The 20,263-nt window shown below is 34.1% G+C and overlaps 2 protein-coding genes across 3 annotated transcripts in view; both read left to right on the top strand.

Annotated features, from left to right (window-relative positions):
• LOC111045496 (neurofilament heavy polypeptide) overlaps positions 1–19,272 on the top strand; it is a 34,456-nt gene extending 15,184 nt beyond the window's left edge. For both annotated transcript variants that reach the window (XM_039426328.1, XM_039426327.1), the window contains 5 exons: positions 6,439–6,541; positions 9,207–11,536; positions 12,401–13,613; positions 14,448–14,523; positions 18,452–19,272. In XM_039426328.1, the coding sequence (XP_039282262.1) occupies positions 10,835–11,536; positions 12,401–13,613; positions 14,448–14,503 (1,971 nt within the window). In that variant the 5' untranslated portion in view covers positions 6,439–6,541; positions 9,207–10,834 and the 3' untranslated portion in view covers positions 14,504–14,523; positions 18,452–19,272. The remainder of the gene's footprint in view (positions 1–6,438; positions 6,542–9,206; positions 11,537–12,400; positions 13,614–14,447; positions 14,524–18,451) is intronic.
• Positions 951–10,737, top strand: LOC120351098 (protein IWS1 homolog A-like). The gene is made up of 4 exons (XM_039427078.1): positions 951–1,086; positions 2,108–2,316; positions 9,207–10,637; positions 10,723–10,737. Exons 1-4 carry the CDS (start codon positions 951–953, stop codon positions 10,735–10,737), a joined length of 1,791 nt encoding a protein of 596 aa, XP_039283012.1.
• Positions 19,273–20,263: the final 991 nt, after the last annotated feature.

The following is a 20,263-nucleotide window of genomic DNA, read 5'->3' as shown; positions in this document are numbered from 1 at the left end:
TCTTAATAAGCCATGATTATTTAATTATGCTTGACTTTATATCATGCGGCTCAAAAGTGTTACAGTACGTTAGTGTTGAACAACAACGTTGCACTTAAATATTATTTCGATTCTATTTTAACGTTGAAAGGATGTACCGTATTTAAGCATGTTTTACTGGTTAGAAATAAATATATTGTACTGTAATAATTGTAGGTTCATAATGTGGTCACTGGTCACATCACAAGTTATAAGATCATATTATAGCTTTATATATTTTTTGATGTAGTCTATTATCCCAATTATTAAGAAAAATCAGTTGACTGATTCCACTCACTCCTCAACCGAAAAAAACTAGGGATCAACCTATCAGACCAGATATAATTATGTGTGGGTAGATGTACTTACAGTAGTTTGTGTACAAACCCTTTTTTTCTCATTTATTTCAAAGGCAAATACAAAAAGAGGGAACAGTTATTGTGGCTTGGTGGCTCAAAGACGTGACTTACATCTATAGTGAGGTCCACAGTATAATGGCAGTAGATAAAGATAGAAGAACAGCATTACCTATTCTCTGCCCTAATTAATCATATTTGTACATTGTCGAAAAAAGATTTGACATTATTGCGGAGCTAGAAAAGGATAGCTTAGTACTATCTTCTTTGTGGAATGATGTGATGATATTGAATCATCATATGACTTGTGTTTTCTTCTTATGTTTCTGTTATCAGATGTTGAACTATTTATTCTAATTTTGAATCTGTTATGAATTCATTACTGATCAATAAAGCCTAGAATGCAGAGGTTTTTCATTACAATTTATTGATCAGTAATCCAAAATCATCAAATCAATTCATCTTATCAAATACGAGTCAATCAATTTCTATTCTCTATTTCACAATTTCTATTCAACAACAAATGTATAATCTTCAAATCTTTTCTGGAAACGAAAACTGAAAATTCGCGTTACGATGGACAAATTTTTGAAACCAGACAAGTTTGATGGTGATCCGAATTCTCCAACAGCTCTACAAGAATGGAACTTCTGGCTAAAGACTTTTGAGAATTTCATCGAATTTTTTGACGAAGAAGACATCGATGATGAAAGTAAGTTGCGGTTGCTTACCAACTTTCTATCTCATTCTGTTTATCAAACAATTGCCGACAAAAATTCATATACTTCGGCTATTGACGCGCTAAAATCTGCATATGTAAAACCAATAAATGAAATATTCGCTAGACATAAATTGGCAACTAGAAAACAGTCTTCAGATGAGACAATTGACCAATATAACCAAGCTTTACAACAACTGAGTAAGAATTGTGGGTTTGCAGATGTTGATTCTGAAACTCATAGGAAAACATACATTCGTGATTCATTTATCCGGGGCCTCAGCTCTCATCAGATAAGACTGAGACTTTTGGAGTTTGACAAGCTAACTTTTGATGAAGCTATTAAAAAAGCACGTGCCTTGGAATCTGCCAGAAATCAATCAGCTTCTCACTCTTCTGAAATAACTCTTAATGCCACTTCAAATAATTCTTCAGAAAATTCATGTAAAGAAACAAATTTGTCAGCTGTAAAAACTGGAAGCTCAAGTTTTCAAAAATGTTATTTTTGTGGTCGTCAGCGACATAAAACACGTCAGCAGTGCCCTGCACTAAATGACTCATGCAAAAAATGCCAGAAAATAGGTCATTGGAAAAATGTCTGCAAATCTACTAAAACTTCTTCATCTTCGGCGCTTATTGCAGCCTCTACTGTTCTTGAAAATGCTACAGTACAAGCTCAGGTAAACAACATTCCTACTTCTGCTTTGATAGATACAGGAAGCTCTGAGACATTTATTTCACACTGTTTTGCTAAAAAATGTGGACTTGAAATGTACCCTACAACTGGTGCAGTGTCCATGGCTTCAACATCACTAAGAAAGAACATTTCCTTTTATTGTGTAGCTCATTTAGAATTTTCAGGTCAACATTACCCCAAAACAAAATTCAGTGTATTGCCTGATTTGTGTGCTAATGTTATTGTAGGACATGACTTACTTAATCAACACTCTGAACTTAGAGTTTCATTTGGAGGAACTAACTAAACCCCCATTGACTATCAATTATCTGGCTCCAGCAAAGATAGAACCTCCACCACTTTTTGAGTTTTTAACTAAAGACATTAAACCTATAATTACTAAATCCCGAAAGCATTCTCTTGAAGACACTAGTTTCATGGAGAAAGAAATTGAGAAACTGCTAGCTGATGGAATTATTGAAGAAAGCAGGTCTCCCTGGAGAGCTCAAGCATTTGTAGTGAAGAACGAAAATCACAAAAAGCGAATGGTAATAGACTATTCTCAAACTATTAACCGATACACACATCTTGACGCATATCCCCTCCCCAGTCTTGAAGATATTGTTTCTAAGGTCTCAAAAAACTCTGTATTCACCACTATTGACTTGAAAAGCGCTTACCACCAGGTACCCCTACGAGAAAAAGATCGACCTTTCACTGCATTTGAGGCATGTGGCCGTTTGTATCAATTTCGAAGGCTTGCTTTTGGTCTGACAGATGGTGTACCCACTTTTCAGCGAGTCATTAATAATGTTATTAATAATGAAAAACTTGAAAAAACGTATGGGCATACCTGGATGATGTGACAATATGTGGTAAGAATCAGAAGGAACATGATTTGAATCTCAAAAATTCTTAGATGCAGTACAAAAATATAATTTTACAATCAATACAGAAAAAAGCAAATATTCACTTACTTCAATAAGCTTGCTTGGCTATAAAATTGAAAATGGGACAATTTCTCCTGACCCTGAACGTCTGAAACCATTGCTCAATCTTCCACCCCCAGATAATAGAAAGGCTCTTGAGCGAACAATTGGAATGTTTGCACACTATTCCAAATGGATATCCAATTATTCAGATAAAGCTAAACGGCTTCTTACAGCAAAGACCTTTCCTTTGACTTCTGAAGCTATAGCTGACTTCAATCAACTCAAAACTGAGATTTCTAAGGCAGTAGTTAGTACAATTGACGACTTTGAACCTTTTGTGGTTGAAACAGATGCATCTGATTTTTCAATTTCAGCTGTCCTATCACAGTGTGGACGTCCAGTAGCATTCTTTTCTCAGAAGCTGAATGATAGTGAGCGTAAACATTCATCCATTGAAAAAGAGACTTTTGCTATTGTGTGTGCTCTTAAAAAGTGGAGACATTTCTTACTTGGAAGATTCTTTAAAATTATCACTGACCAGCGCTCTGTATCATTCATGTTTGATATGACTCATCAAAATAAAATAAAAAATGAAAAAATACAACGATGGCGATTGGAGATGTCATGCTACAATTACGAAAAAATTTACAGACCAGGAAAGGACAACCAAGTAGCAGATGCACTTTCCAGAGTGTGTAATGCAACTCAAACCGATAAATTACACTCCCTACACTATGACTTGTGTCACCCTGGAGTGACCAGAATGATTCATTGGGTAAGAACTCATAATTTACCCTATTCAGTTGAGGATGTCAGAAAAATGACTTCATGTCAAACATGTAATGCCATAAAACCTCAATTTTTCAAGAAATTGAAATCTACTCTCATAAAGGCGACACATCCATTTGAAAGATTGAGCGTGGACTTCAAGGGTCCTCTTCCATCAAAAACTAAAAACAAATATTTGTTGACAATAATTGATGAGTACTCTAGGTTTCCGTTTGCATACCCTTGTCCGAATATGAATTCATCAACTGTAATTCAGTGCCTTGTGAACTTGTTTACCACATTTGGTTTACCTTCTTATGTACATACTGACAATGGAACCTCTTTCAAATCCAGAGAGCTGCAGGAATTCCTTCATAATCGAGGAGTAGCCACTTCCATGTCATCACCTTATAACGCGCCAGGAAATGACCAAATCGAACGAGAAAATGGTACAATTTGGCGCACAGTGTCTCTTACATTGAAGCATAGAAATTTGGATGTATCTGATTGGGAATCTGTGCTCCCAGATTCTCTACATTCTATTCGATCCCTATTGTGCACGGCTACTAATGAGACGCCACATGATAGGATGTTCCGACACTATAGACAATCATCTAATGGTATAGCACTTCCAACCTGGCTTGCCCCTTCAAACAAAGTACTAATGAAAGTACCTATACGAAGAAGTAAATTCGATCCATTGGTCGAGGAGGTGGATTCTTCAAATCAACCCACAATATGCCAAGGTACGGCTTAGTGATGGAAGAGAGACAACTGTATCATTGAAAAACCTTGCCCCTCGAAGAGAAGAGAGCATTCAAGAAGATAACGATAAAAATCAAGATGATAGAAATGCAGGATCAAGCCTTAGTGATCACGCAGAGCCTGAGAACAATCAAGAAAATTATCATGAAATCAAGATGAAACAAATACAGGATTCCCCCTCAGTGATGAAGAAGAGCCTCCTGATGGCACCCTGCAAAGATCTTATAGAGAGCGCAAAATGCCTTCTTATTTGAAAGACTATTCATTGAATTCCTAAAGACGGGAAGAATGTGATGATATTGAATCATCATATGACTAGTGTTTTCTTCTTATGTTTCTGTTATCAGATGTTGAACTATTTATTCTAATTTTGAATCTGTTATGAATTCATTACTGATCAATAAAGCCTAGAATGCAGAGGTTTTTCATTACAAATGATAAACAAAAATAGCAACATCAAAGTTAATTAAATACTGTTATTATAACGTGGACCTCCCTATAGGTGTAAGTTACGTCTTTGAGCCACCAAAACTGTCCCCTCTTCTTGTATTTGCTTTTAAAATAAATTAGAAAAAAGGTTTTGTACACCTACTACTATAAGTAAATCTATCTACACATCTATATCTGGTCTGATAGGTTGATCCCCATTTTTTTTTCGGTTGGGTGGCTAGTTAAAGTAAAGCAGCCAACTGTGCACGCCCAACTGCTATATTCTTGAATAAAAAGTAATGTGGTACTAGGTACTAGGTTGGTTGACTCAAAATCTGGCAATAACTCAGCTAGTTGATCAAATGTTATTTGCTTTGCATACCTGTATAGTAGCGTCTTGAAGCTGTGGAAGGGTTAAATCTGTCCAGGAATCAACTTGTGAGACCGTGACTATAATAGCTTAAGGTGATTCAGTAAGATTTGGCTCATTAAAAAAGTATCACAATAATTAAAAATCTTGTGAACATGGATAGGCCTACTGATTGCTTTGTTGCCAGGAAATATTTCAAAAATTCATAATTTCCTCCTGAATAATTCTATGTAGGATTAAAGGAAGTAAACAAATTTATGTTAAATTAAATTCCAAGCTAAGAAATCGATTGAACCAGTTAGACGTTTGTAATATCAATTTTTATTGAGATAATTATTGACAACATATATAGGCTATTATTTAGCAACTGTTAGTTAACGTATTTTTAATTTATGTGAATTGATTAGTGAAGAAGACTAACTTGAAGAAAATTCTATAGCCTACTGGAAATGACATGTTGTGCCATCAACATTCAAAAAATTACCAAATCAGGATGAAAATAGACCAGATATCTAAAATGTCTTATCATTATAATACCATATTCAAGGTTGAAAACAGTGGAGCGGCAAATGTAGCTGAGCTGAGAGTATAAAATAACACATTGTTTTTTAATGGTTCAAAACATTGTTAAGCGGGGAAGGTATCTTCAAGCGAAGATATTTGATTCCCGATTTATCTCCAAGCTTCAACCAGCTAGCTAACTCGGATATCAATATTCCGTCCTAATTCCTTCATAGTCATTTTCTTCCTGAATGAAGCTGACCTTGACGGTTTGCAATAAATTATTGTGAGTTTGATAAATCAAGGAATTCATCAATAGTGTAGAGAAGAAAGTTCATGATATTTGAAAGTTCACGGTACCTTCATCCTCCCAAACAAAAATCCTTGGCATATAAATGTCAAATCTGACGCCGTCGGAGCGTCTAAGTGGCAGTCTTGGTGCCGGTCGCACAAAAGCAGCTCAAGTTTCAATCGTGCTTAATTCTACGGGAACCAATCAGAGAAGCCGTCTTTTCAAAAAAGTCTTCTCTGATTGGTTCCTGTGAAATTAACCAGTATAAAAATTCAACCAGCTTTTGTGCAACCAGGCCTTGGAGTGGAGATTGTACGGAATCTCCACCAATGAAAAAGAGAGATGATACAATGTCACTGGCAAATGTCACAGAATACTATAGTATAATATTATTTTGTCAGTGACATGGTATCAACTGTTCTTAAATCTTTCAGTTTCAAATGTGTTGATACGTAAACTGGAAATTTGTTTTGAAGTATATTTTTTAAATTACTCAAATTTGAAAAAAATCCAATGAAAAGACTGTTGTGTTTTACCTTTTTGGGAATATTTGAATGGATAATGTGGTAAACTTTTCATAAAACATTTTTATTATATTTGATTTACTTTTCAGGTAACTTACTTTCCTGAGTTCATCCCGACTTTCATTTTGCTGTGACTTCTAAAATTTGTCGAGTGATATTTCAAGAGATTTGACTACATTAGTTTCTACAGCAGTAAGTAAAATTTTCTTCTTTATTGCATGTATAATTCTATTTATGTCCAACTTAAACAGCTACTATCAAACTGAGAAGGCTTTTATGGGACATGAGCCGATACGAGTTCAGGGCGACAATTGCCATTTATTTAGTCTATTCAGTCTCAAGAATAGCGGTAAAGATGGAAAATTGGTGCTTCATCAGTCATCATACATTCTTTATACATTTAGTCATAGATATTTGATATTTTTTAGAGGCAGAATGTTTAATTCCGACCCCTGTCCTCCCACTAGATGAGACTAATCACTGACCTTATTGCGGTGGTGTTAAGGAATTCGGTAGTCGTCTTTTGGCAACCAATTGAACAGTGCCCATAAAGTCGGGAGTGCCTCAGGTCTGACAGATTTCAATTTGTCTAGTGCCTATTCCAGACAAACTGAGTTGGACGTTGTGCCGTTCAGTTTTCACATTCTCACAACATCGCTTTGATTGAAGTGTTTCAGAATACAATAAGATTAGAAAAATTATAACACTGTACCTGTGTTTTCCACTTTGTTCCACGCCCAGTATTGAGCTGATTGTACAATGTTATGTTGATTTTATTTCTTTTCCAATAATAGAGATGTGCTTTAAATAAGCTTCCATATCCTCTAGGTACTATTTCCATCAAAGTCTGCGTTCACTAGTAGTTCTGAGAACAGTAGATTTCACGCAGTTTTATCATCCACAAGTATCTGGTGTCACCTGTTCACCGGCTTCTCCAGACATCTGTGTAATGCATGATTAGATTAGAAAAATTATAATACTGTACCTGTGTTTTCCACTTTGTTCCACGCCCAGTATTGAGCTGATTGTACAATGTTATGTTGATTTTATTTCTTTTCCAATAATAGAGATGTGCTTTAAATAAGCTTCCATATCCTGTTCTGAGAACAGTAGATTTCACGCAGTTTTATCATCCACAAGTATCTGGTGTCACCTGTTCACCGGCTTCTCCAGACATCTGTGTAATGCATGCAATGAATAATCCACTTGTCAGCTGATTCATTGGGCCATATGAATAAAGTTGAGCATTTGCTTATACTTCTAAAATATGGAGCATTTGCTTCATTTTCTATGAATAAACGTGAGCAAAACCTTTTGCTCATGCTCATCAAAAAAATAGTTTGAGCATTTGCTCAAAAGTAAAAGCTTTTGCTCAAAATTGTATGAATAAACTAGAGCATTTGCTCAACTTTCGAAGCAAATGCTTCAAAAAAGGTGAGTCTAGTCTAGAGCAGCTTATCACCTTTTGCGCATAGTAAAATGGCTCAACTAATTCATTCGTATGAGGAAGAGGAAACTATACCAGATACGATCACAACCAATAGTTGAGAACTATAAAACTCTTTTTAGATTCAACCATGATTTATATCACCATTATTCCAACAAAAGAATAAATACAAAAGATACCTATCCGATATAAAGATAGCCATTACAGAATAGGAAATAGGCATTTAAGAAGATGAGAGTGTAGACGATTATAAGAAGGCTATTGAGATTATAAGAATATGCTGAAGATTATTATAGTGATAACATTTTTTCACGCTATTATTTCAAAATTCTAAACTCAACTAACCTAAAACTCTATTCATAAATAGAAGACAGAGCAGACGACGCAAACAAAAGCGGTGCACCCTACTTGCATATTTAGCGCTTCCGTGAGCTATAAAAACAAACTAGGCTACAAAAGCGAATCAGCTGATGAAAAATCTCTAAAATACGTGAGCATTTGCTCCAGAGTTCAGGAGCATAAGGTAAGAGTATAAGGTAAAGCTTATTCATATAAAAATGAGCAAATACTTTTGCTTCTACCTTTTGCTCATGAGCAAAATCTTATGCTCCATGCTTTTGCTCATGAGCATTTGCTCTGGTTTTATTCATATGGGCCATGATGAATAATTCTATATTCTGATTAATCCTATCTTCAAAGTAGATTATATATCTTCAAAGTATATATATATATAGTAATATCGGAGTATGGAGGAGATTCCTTTTCCTTTCATATTATTCTTAAAATACAAAATTTACAAAGAAACCTTGTGTATACAGCGACGCGCAGTTAAAAAAGGAATATTCCTGCCAATCCCATAGAATTCTATCAATGCGTTTGGCCGTAAATGTGTTTCATACATTCAGACAGACGAAAGAAAATCCGAGTTGAAACATAGGCCTCACTGCGTTCGGTCAATTACTTTATAATTATTTGATGCAAATCTATTTGGCACTCATCTTTCTTACAAAAGATGCACTTGGAGTTTATTGATCAGTTAATTGAAATTGCCAACAATATAGTCAAAATCAGTTTCTATTCTTGTCATCATTTGCCACTTTGTAAGCGTTAATACTTGACAGATTGAACATTTATTTATTTGTCCAAGGCCATTTTTCTAGAACATTCATTATAATCTAATAAATTATTGAATCTTTAACGCTTGATGGTCCATTAGATTTAATAACTTTCCTAGAAACCGGGCCTCAATAATAATATAATGCAAGTTGATATTGTGATCTAAATCTGCAAATAAAATTTCAGTTCGTATATCAATTAATAGGAATTGTTTGTTATTTCTAAATTTATGTGATTTGGGTGTTTCATATATTTTGTATTGTGGATTGAACAATAAGTTTCTGTTTTTTTAAGGCAATGGCGAGTCCAGAAAATGAAACTAATGTCCGTGTGCTGAGAAACAGGGTGGTAGAGAAGGACGGAATGTCAACTCCTTCAAAACTAGGCACGCCTTCCAAAAGAGCAACTCCCAGCAAACTGGCCGGCGAAGTCAGCGGACTCACAACCAGGACCCGCAGACGACTGTCCACTAAGCTGGCAAGTGAAGAAATAGCTGAATTACCTCAATCAACCGTCGTTATCAACAAACTACCAGATTCGACGCCATCTAAGAGAGGAAGAAAGAGTATGGACGTGAGCTGTAAATCTCCTGAAGTCGTCTCACAAGAAAATAACGCAACCGGTAGAGATTCTAGAATGAATGGAAAAGATAAGTCGCCAAAATCAGAAGAGAAAACGAAAGAAGACCAACCTACGATTTCAGAAAAGAAAAAAGCAAAAGATGACCTACCTACAATTTTAGAAAATGAAGACCAGTCGCAAAAATCAGATGAGAAAATGAAAGACGACCAACCTGCGATTTCAGAAAAGAAGAGAACAAAAGATGACCTACCTACAATTTTAGAAAATGAAGACAGTGAAAATTCGATTATCGAAAATTCATTCACATTGGAATTAAGTATTACTGATAAGGCGAAAAATGACCTACAGAAGGGCCAATTAAACAAAAGTCCGTCAGTTATTTGCAATCCAGACAAGAACGATGAGGAAACCTCCGTGAATGCTGTATCGCCAAATACCCTGGGCAAGGAAGTTGTTGTTGATTCATCACCCGCAAAATCAATCAGTGATGTTGGCCTCGGTGAATCTCTTGATTCTGATGAACAATCTGAGAGAACGCCAGGGAAAGAATGTCCTTCCATCCAAGAAGAAGAAGAGTCTATTAGATCTCCTGAGCAAGAAAAAAAATCAGTTGAGCAGGAGAAAGAATCTAATGAAGTTGTTGATCAAGAAAAAGATGATAGTAAATCCAGAGGTAAAAAAGATCAATCCAATGAATCTGTTGACAATGAAGGGGAGGAGAAGAAAATGAGCCAACTGCCCAGCCAATCTATTGAATCCAAATTGGAAGAAGAAACTGATTTCGATGGGTCCAACAATGAAATAGTTATCTTAAATGAAGACTCTAACAATTCTGTTGACAAATGTGAAGAATCAAGTCAAAATATCATCATAGAAAAAGAACCCATCGAATCTATTGATCAAGCAAATGAATCTGGCTTATCAGTTATTCCAGAAGAATGTAACTCAGCAGATTCAACTTTGAACACTGAAAGCAGTGTAATTCTTCAAAGTCCTTTGAAAGATTGTAGAAGTAATTCAGAATCTGATTCTAATGTTGTCAGTGAAGTGGTTGTGACACTTGAAGATAATATCTCGTTGGAAAACAATGATCCGAAAAATATCTGCTCAGAAGTTGAGTCAAAGGGTGAAGACTCTGAATCAGTTGGTCAATTCCTGGATGAAATTATTGTGAACAATTTGCACGAGGAATTGGTTATTGATAAAATTGAAAGCATTATGGAGACAGATGATCAACCGTTAAATAATGCTGAAGCTTCCAAGATGATAATTCTACTGAAACCGTACCTGATGAATCAGAGACTAATAAACTCTCCGAAATCTCGCCCTTCAAATCTCCAATGAAAATTCAAAATTCACCAAAATCCTCTCCATCAAACACATGCTCCCCTAAGAAAAATTCTTCGCCACAAAAAATGAAAGATATTAACAGACTAACAAGCCCCTTGTGTCAACGTCTTCCGAATGGAGATAAATCACCATCTGCAACCAATATTAATCCAACTCCTGAGAAAGTTGTTAGTAACGGAAATGCTGGTGACAAGAGAATTCTAGACAGCGATTCCGATTCCGACTCTGATGACTCAGATTCTAAACCTCAAGAGATTCCTTCAAAAGATGTTAGTCAGAAAAACTCATCTAGCAAGACCGAAAGTTTCAAGAACAAATTGACTCCATCTCCTCAAAAAGTTATGAAGTTGATCAAGCCGATCCAATCCGAAAAGCTGATGAAGATGAAAAATCTAATGGAGAGTACTTTTCGATCACAGTCGATGTCAAATCTATCCAAAACTGCTGAAGCATCTCCAAGAAAAGCAAGTAGTGATTCGGATGCTGTGACAATAAGTAGGATCGAGTTGACTTCTTTAATCAATGATGCCGTCAACGCCAATGCGACAGTAGCTCTTCTGAAGAAGGATGTGCTCGAGTTGAAGAAGGACCAACTCGAATTGAGGAAAGAGCTGTGCGACTTGAAAACATTGTTGAGGAAAGAGAAAGAAAAATCGAAACACACAAAAGAAGACAATTTGGAAGAAGGCTCGGTAAGTGTGTTATTATTTTACAATTTCTTACTCTTCCTTGATCCCAATACTATTCTATTTATGATTTTCCATCAGTGGCCGTTTTTACACTCTCCGACACTACACCCAAAATGCCCTCCGATTGGCTAGTTCTCACCAACAGCTGACTCTCAGCCGATCGGATGTAATTCTGGGTGGCGTGTCGACGATAAATAATAGGTCTGCGAAAAGGACCTGTTCCTTTAGATCCTGGATTATCGAAACGTGACACTTGATCATCGGCATGACGCTGTATTGTTGAGATGATTTATTCGAACCAATGGCTCTATTCAGTTGATTAATGTTTTTTATGTTAATATGAACAGTATATCGATTACGCAGTTTTCCTGCATTGTTAATCCTTTTCCTCTGTGTAATACCTGTCTCATACCTGCAAAGTATAAGGCCTAATATTATAACATGATTGTAAACAATTCTAAGTATGCGCTTAAAGAAGCAAACTAAAGAACCAATCTCAAGCTGAGAATGGCCTACAGAGGTCGACTCAACAAGAGATTTGTAGACGTTACTTGAACTTCGATTAACATTTAATGGAAGTGTCACTTGGAGTATTGCAAGTGTTACTTGACCATTCACTCTACAAAAATGATAACATATTGTTACAATAACAATGTCAGAACGAAGACTTTTTTAATAAATACAGTAGTTTTGCTACGCACTGTCAGTTTAGTAGATCTATTATATCCATAATTATTATTCATTATATTTATATTATTATTGCACCCAAAAACCACTAATGGATGGCATTCATTTCTAAACACAGTAATTTAGTATGGGAAGTCTTTGCTTCATAGATGAATAAATAATGATTGCTTGTTTTTTCAGGTTCTGCCTAACGACAAGAAAGAATTGATCGACCAATTGCTGGCTAAACAAGCTACACAAATTTTCTCGGAAAGCGAAAAATCTCCGAAAAAGAAAAAGTCCCCGAAGAAGGCTAAGGAACCTACCACAGTGTCTCCTGATGAGGAAGAGAAGCCTCTTCAGACTAATAGCGATTCTGAAACTTGTCCCACTCTAGTTCTAGTCACTGATGAACCGAAATTGAAAAAGAAGAAAATTGTAGAAGTTGTGGAACAGCAAGATCAAATCGATAATGAAAATGATAACACCAACGTTGAAAAAAAGAAGAAACGTAAAAGGAAGAGGAGAAATGAATCTGTTGAAGATAATGTGGAAGATATTGAGCCGACTCGGGTGGATCCTTTGGCGAGTAGTAGCACTGAGACTCCCGTGACTCCTGACTCTCAGTCCCAGAGACCAAAGAAGAAGCGCAGCCGCAAGATTAAGAACAAAAACAATGAAGAAGTGAAAGAGAAGAAACAACGGGAAAAAGATGTAGAGCAAACTGATGAGGCACCATTAAATAATGTAGTTACACTCCACGCTGGTATTAATGAATTTGAACAGCCGCATGTAAATGAAGAAAGGAAAAAGAAGAAGAAAAAGCTTGCTGCGCATGTAGAACAAATTGAGACGTTGTCATTCAATAATGAAGTTTCGCTAAACTCTGGAATTAATGAATTCGAACAGCAAAATGTCAATGAAGCAAGGAAGAAGAAGAAGAAAAAGCACGGTGTACAAGAAGCTGAACTCAAGTCCCACTTTGTAGATAATGTATCTGTTGTCCCTATTCAATCTGAACTTCAATCAGAAGTGAATAATGAAGTGAAGAAAAAGAAGAAGAAGAAGCATGAGCAAAATGATGAATCTAATTGGCAAAAATCACCAAAGAACGTCACTTCACCAAACCAAAATCCGTTATTCAAAATCAAAAAGCAGAAGTTGAAAAATAAATTGAAAACAAAGTCGACGTTGAACATTTCCAAGCAACACGTCCTGTCATACATGGACGAGTTTTGCGATTTAAAACCCAAAACTGATAAAATCAATTTGGAGACTGCCAAAAATGAAGTTCTTGGATCCAAAGACTCTAAGAAATTCAAGTCGAAAAAGAAGAATAAAGTGTGTGTAAATGATGCTGTTGAATCTGCAACGTCTAAAAAAGAAGTCAAGAAATCTAAGAAAGAAGCTAAAGGTAAGCTTTTGTTGTTTATTTTTTAGATGTTTTTTTTTATTTATAATACTACCAGTGACCCTTTTTATGTTCTTTAATGACACGATCGGTTTCGGGTATTCATCCCATTATCAAGTGTAAAATCATTTTGACAGTTCATAATTGGTGGGATGAATACATGAAACTGGTCGTATCATAAAAGAACATAAAAGGGTATTAGTAATGATTTTCATTTAATTATGTTCAACTTTGAATTTAGAGTCGTTTAAACTTGTTCTCTCTTCTTACAAATTAATCAATCAATCTCTTGCTATCCTTTCAAACGGTACATACGAGAATTTGTGAGAACGCTCCACGATGTGATAAATATCTACTTGAATGTATTCAATTGCTGACAATTTCAGGAGTTGGTTTATTATTATTAATTCATTGTTATGGACTTCTTCCACAATATCACCTTATAAAAAAAGTTCAAAAATTCTTAATTTTGTTATAAATCGTTCAATCCAAACATAATCTTAGAACTCTACCGATCAAAATATGGTTTGAACATTATCAAATCTGATACGGCTTTACAACGTAAATAAATTTATGGTCCACTGGAACATAAATGGTTTTTATGACTAGATACTATCGCTAATTCCAGTGCACACTTGTAAAGAGTCCCCGGCTCGAAAATTTTCAAATGTCTTGTCCACTCTTGGTGGAACCAGGCATCAGACTCATAATTTATTTGAATTCTATAATTCTTCATTAGTGAAAGAAGATTAGTGATTTTATTCTTTTCATTAGTGAAAAGATGCATTTTGAAAAATAAATATTTGTTTTGTATTAATACAATTCTTATCGTTTCAGACTCTTATAAACTTACGCCTTCCACATCTTTGGATGTCACCAACTTTTGGATGTAGAGACTGAAATTGAAAGAAAGGTAAGTTTCTAGTTATCAATAACTGTTATTGATAACATATTTTATAGTTTGTTCAAATTTCTATACCAGTGCTTTTTTATGAAAATGCAATAAATTGTTCATTAATACTAATTTTCGGACTATACTAGCTGTACAGCGCTAGTGATAAGAACAGTCGTAGTTCAAATTTTGCCGAGCTCATATCGAAGTCTTATTGGCAACATCCAGGAAAAAATTTCTTAATGAATCAAGATTGGATAAGTTTTTAGATAACATTCCCCCATATGGAATCCCCCTCCAAAAGTAGAAAGGGGTTTCGGGGATACTCCACCGGAAATGTTTTTATGGTCAATTCTTATCTCTTACATAACTTCTCTTGCATTCATTTTCGTAACTTTTGCATGAACTCTCATTGCGATTTCTAATAAATTATCAAATAGTTTGTCACACTATTATTAATTTGTCCCACAATTCCTAATTTAGGTTTTCCGATAAATGGCCACGCGCCGTGATGAATTCGAGGAATATAAAACTAATGTGTGTTATTGAGAACATTGATGTATATCAATGCTCAGTGCTATTTGCATTCAACAATTTTATAAATCTCTGTATTCTCTAGCGTTGATTGACACCTGCTGATACCTGTATAATATTAAAATACCATTTTTTATTATATATAGCACCTAGTTAAAGACATAAGCTATTTTAATTGATATTGATAAGAATATTCAAAATACCTAATAGCATCTTTTTTGTTGATTGTACTATTTTATTATATACTAGCAGGTAACCCGTGTTTCGCAAGGGTCTATTTAACGTAATGAATATTGACGTAATGAAATCCAGAAGAATTGGAAATAGGCCTATAAGAATCCTCGGTTGATTGAGAATTTATAAGCAGCATTTCAAGTAAATCAGTCCAGTAGTTCAGATGTGATGATATGTCAAACATAATTTCCCTATCCTCTACACGTGTATACGTCTTTAAGCCAGTTCTTTCCTCTATTATAGTATAGAAGATGATAGATGGATATATCATCCATTTATCTGTCATCTTCTATACTATACTAAAGGAAATGAATGAGAATACATTTTGAAAGGTTTGAGATATCGATGTGCGGTTTTCACCATACCTTTTCTCTGGAAATCCTGTATCGGAATCATGTATCATATGACCACCTTTCAATGAAAAAAAGAAGTTGGATTCAAAATGGCGGAAAAAATTTGGGTGCGACGGACCTGTTTTTATCATTTGAAAAGGATCCCCAATCATACCTATCTTCTAATTTCCCTTTTAAGAGAAATGTTCTGCTGCTTCCTTACAACAACTGAAAGCATGACAAATAATTGAAAACTTGATGTAATCAAATATTGAAGAATTTAAAATAGGTTTCTAACTATCCTCGGTTAAGCAAGAATCTATATGCAAAATGTCAAGGTAATCAGTCCAGTAGTTCAGACCTGATGATGCGTCAAACATAATTTTCCTATACTACTTTACACCTGTATACGTGTATAATCCAGTTCTTTCCTTTATTATAGTATAGAAGATAATAGATGGATTGATAATCATTGTTATTTTACTAAAAGATGAGTAAAATAAGTAAATAAGTTGAATAGTTTCCCTTTCAGAGGGAGTTTTGACAACCCACAAAACTCATTTTTCATTTGAAGATATAACGAAAAGGTGCATATGACCTTATTTATTTGCTCAGCTTGCCAAAATACCCCTCATTCAATATTAAAATTTTCGACTGACTGTACAGTGAGTCAGTCATTCTATCAGGGCTCGAATAATTTTGAAATTTTAATCAAATAAAAATGAAAGAGAATAATTTCTTACGTAAATATCAACACCTTTATTCAAAGACATATTAACTGCATGCGTTTTCATATTGCCGAAACAGCATTGATGAAACTGTAGATGTTTATTTAGCACTTTGACTCCAAAAGCTGCTCTAGCTGAAAAATTAATAATGCATGCCACGTGTAGGCCTAAACATTGCATCAGGAAAACGAAGTTATGGGCCAATTGCACGTACATCTGTTAAATATGGACATTAACGCCGATTAACGAATCAGCGTTAGTTTTACAGATTCATTTCTGTTCCACAAAGATCGGTTAGTTTTTAATTCCGATTAAGTTTTCCGGTTAACTAACCAAGATTTTAACGGTTTCACAATCCGGCAACACTAATTTTTCCGGCAGTGATGTTATTAAAATTATTATTCTAAACAAATGGCAAAAAAGTGAGGTTATGTTATTGAAGCGTTGACAATCATTATGCATGCGCCATAAAAATGTTTTGTCTGTCGCCAGTGTAGTCGAAGAAGATAGAAAACTAACCTCAAAAATCAAAAACTAGAATCTAATTTTGAATGCTCATATCAGCTAAATACTCTTTTCTATCACTATTAAATTTTGTAAAACTTTAAAGTGAAAAAACACTCACATTCTTTGATGTGGCGACATCCGTTTCGTGCTGGTATCGCACATTTTCAAGCCAAACAGAAACTCACTTTAAATTTTTACAAAATTTAATAGTAATAATAATAGTGGAAACAAGATGGATAACCAACAAATCTTTTCTATTTTATTAACGGATGAAATTCATTCATATATTTAGCTCATACTTTGAATTCTGTAGTTTTTTTTACCAAAAACTAATTTTGGAAGACAGCTATCAGTAGGTACCTTTGCTATAATCGTAAGGTACCTTTAGTTGAATTTAATTCCCCGTGAATGGCCTGTTAATTTTTTTACGTCGATTCGGCATTATCTCTTGAAATTTCTTTTTGTGCAACCAAAATGCTTCAGTTAGCGTTAATCTCAATTGAAGTATAGCATTTTATCGCGATTAAACGTTAACTGGAATACGTGCAACTGGGGGAAAGTTTTTCTAAACAGATGTTTTTGAGATAAATTTGATACAGCTGTTTCACATCCACCATATTATTATACAGAGTTTGTGAAAATGAAAATATTTATTAATTATCAAAACAATACTATTATTATTTTTATATTTAAAATAAAAATATTGTTTAAAATATTTATCAATTATCAAAACAATATTATTGAGGTTAAGTGGTATCAGGTAGAAAGCAATAATAGAAACAGATGTTCCTTTTTTAATTCCGACCATATGATTTGGTGATTTTTTTATGAATTCGTATGTACTATTAATGAAGTTTGAACATTAATTCTGAAAAATCTAGAAGGAAAATAATTGAAATTTGGGTTTCCAGGTGCACGAGATTGATATTTTTAGAATCTATGTTCAAAATTTGGAGATCTAAATCATTCCCGTTTTTCCGGTATGCAATCCACAAATTAACATGTTTTGATGCGAACAAACGAACACACGAACAAACACAACCCTACTCTCTCTTATTATATAGATATTTATCCTTTTTTATTTCAACATATTATATGACCATGTAGTATTATTATACAATGTCACACATTATCATGAGATCATGATTGTTATGAGAATGTAATGAAATCATGTCATGTAACATTTAAAATTATTTGTAAAATTATAAATATTATACCATAGGCGAAAAGCCTGGTAACAATTGAAAATAAATTTATATATTTATATATCCTTCAAAAATTGCCAGAGCGGACGGTATTTCACATCAAATTTTTAGTGAGAAAACATGCAGAACCCAATATATAATCTATAAACTTGAGTGTTGATAGGAAATGACATTGGGTAATACGGCAAGGCAGAACATCCAAAAGGATCTCTCTGCCGATAAAAGCCATAAGACTAAATAAGTTAATAAAAAAATATATTTTCCAGAAAGATAGACAATCGCGCTGTCTGATTTCCAAGGGACTGTCGGAAGGGATTCGCACGCAGTTGTGAAAGCACTTTTTCGATGTTATTTCGATTATGTGATGAGTATGCTATGATATTATTAATTAACTTACTACCTATTTCAGGATGACTAGATGAATCTTGAACGTCACCGCTGATGTTGAGCTTCATCAGTCTTGCGTCAGGTGCGCTAGTGCGCTCGTTTCCAGGGTTTGGACTGTGTGGTTGTGATGTATGGAAGGCTGTGCCTTCTTCGGAAATAATTATTTCATCGTTGATTAAGTTGAGTCTGGTCTTGTCGGTAATACTTTAATATCTATACTATTGTATTATACTATACTATCTCTCACTATTGTGGTTTTATACAAGTCCCTGAATAATCTAAGAGAACAGTGTATGTATTTCATAGAAGTCATTTATAATTTGCCCAAGTAAGAGGCCAACTTATATAGGGAACAATTTTTACTATCTATTCATGCCATCAATGCCAAGACTAATTTTATTTTTCGGATTTATTATAAATACTTTTGTATGCTTCAACTTAATTTACCTTGAAAAGTAGTAGATTATTGTCAATTATTCTTTTCATGATTGCTTATTTTTTCAAAAATTGATATACTTATTGATTTATTGCTTTCATTAGGGGTTTGGTTATCTTATTTGGATATTTCATCACCGTAAATCTTTTCAACTTACTCAGAATAATCTTACATTCAGGTGAAAGCACTTCTTTAAACTCTCTTATTCAGAAGCATATTATAATGTTGAACTATGTTTCTTAATTTTCTTACATCATTGACACATATCCACCAAATTTATTCCTGTAAAGAGCTTATAAGAGCGTTAGTAAATTGATTATTAACATTTAGTTTGAAGACATTAGCTGTTTTTGTTTTATTTGAATTCGATGTATTTTTAAAAAATAAATGATCAATGTAAAACTGAATATTATTATTAATATCATCCAACAACAAATTCCAGTCACCAGGTGAAAAGAGTCATTTCATGAACCAATTCCGGATTAACTGCATTTTCTTGTGATGATTCCGAAGTATTGAACAACTTAGAATAGAACATAGTTTATTTGTCATTGTATTTACAAGAATACATTGGACATTGTCATTTGAGTATTTAATCACAGGTATGACATCAAAATTTCAAATATTCATCACAGAAGCCATTGAGACGTAAGTCACGTTTCACGGTCTGAGACACGCTGCACACGAATGTTTAAATTAAACATGACTTGTTTTGTTATTTTATGCCATTTCAAGTGTTCTTTTTTTCCTTTTATTTGAAAAAGGACACTTGAGAATAACATAAATGTCGAAACTAGTCGTCTTTTATTTGAAAATATAAATTTGTAATTTTACAAGGTTATTTGTAATTCTCTTTAATGGAAAATAATTACTTTCAGATGACCTAATTTTCAATCCAATTACTATTGGAATATAGAGTCAGTTTATTGAATTGTGATTCCTAAATATATAATCTTATTTAATTTGATTTCTCTTGAATTAACATGCATTTTTTGACTCTCTTTTCATGATTTTTTTAGTAATTTGCCAGTTGATGAATGTTGTGACACCTCATCTTTTAATATCTATAATAAAGACAATAAGTGTGACCTGTAAAGTTTTAATCATGATTGAATGCCACGATAAAAGGCTTTTCCGATAAGATTTTTTTTTCTTATCGTGGAATTTAATCATGATTAAAACTTTACAGGTCACACTTATTGTCTTTATTATGAATATTAAAAGATGAGGTGTCACAACATTCATTAACTGGCAAATTACTAAAAAATCATGAAAAGAGAGTCAAAAATGCATGCTAATATTCAACAGCAATCAAATTGGAACCGGGGCTAGGAGCGTAACTTTAATATTTACAATACAATTAATTTTACTTTAGAGGGCAGCAAATTGTGAGTAGCC

This window comes from Nilaparvata lugens, chromosome 4, assembly GCF_014356525.2.
Source record: "Nilaparvata lugens isolate BPH chromosome 4, ASM1435652v1, whole genome shotgun sequence".
Classification (NCBI taxonomy): Eukaryota; Metazoa; Arthropoda; class Insecta; order Hemiptera; family Delphacidae; genus Nilaparvata; species Nilaparvata lugens.
Note: the sequence above shows the minus strand (reverse complement) of the source record. Positions and strands in the feature narration are given on the sequence as shown.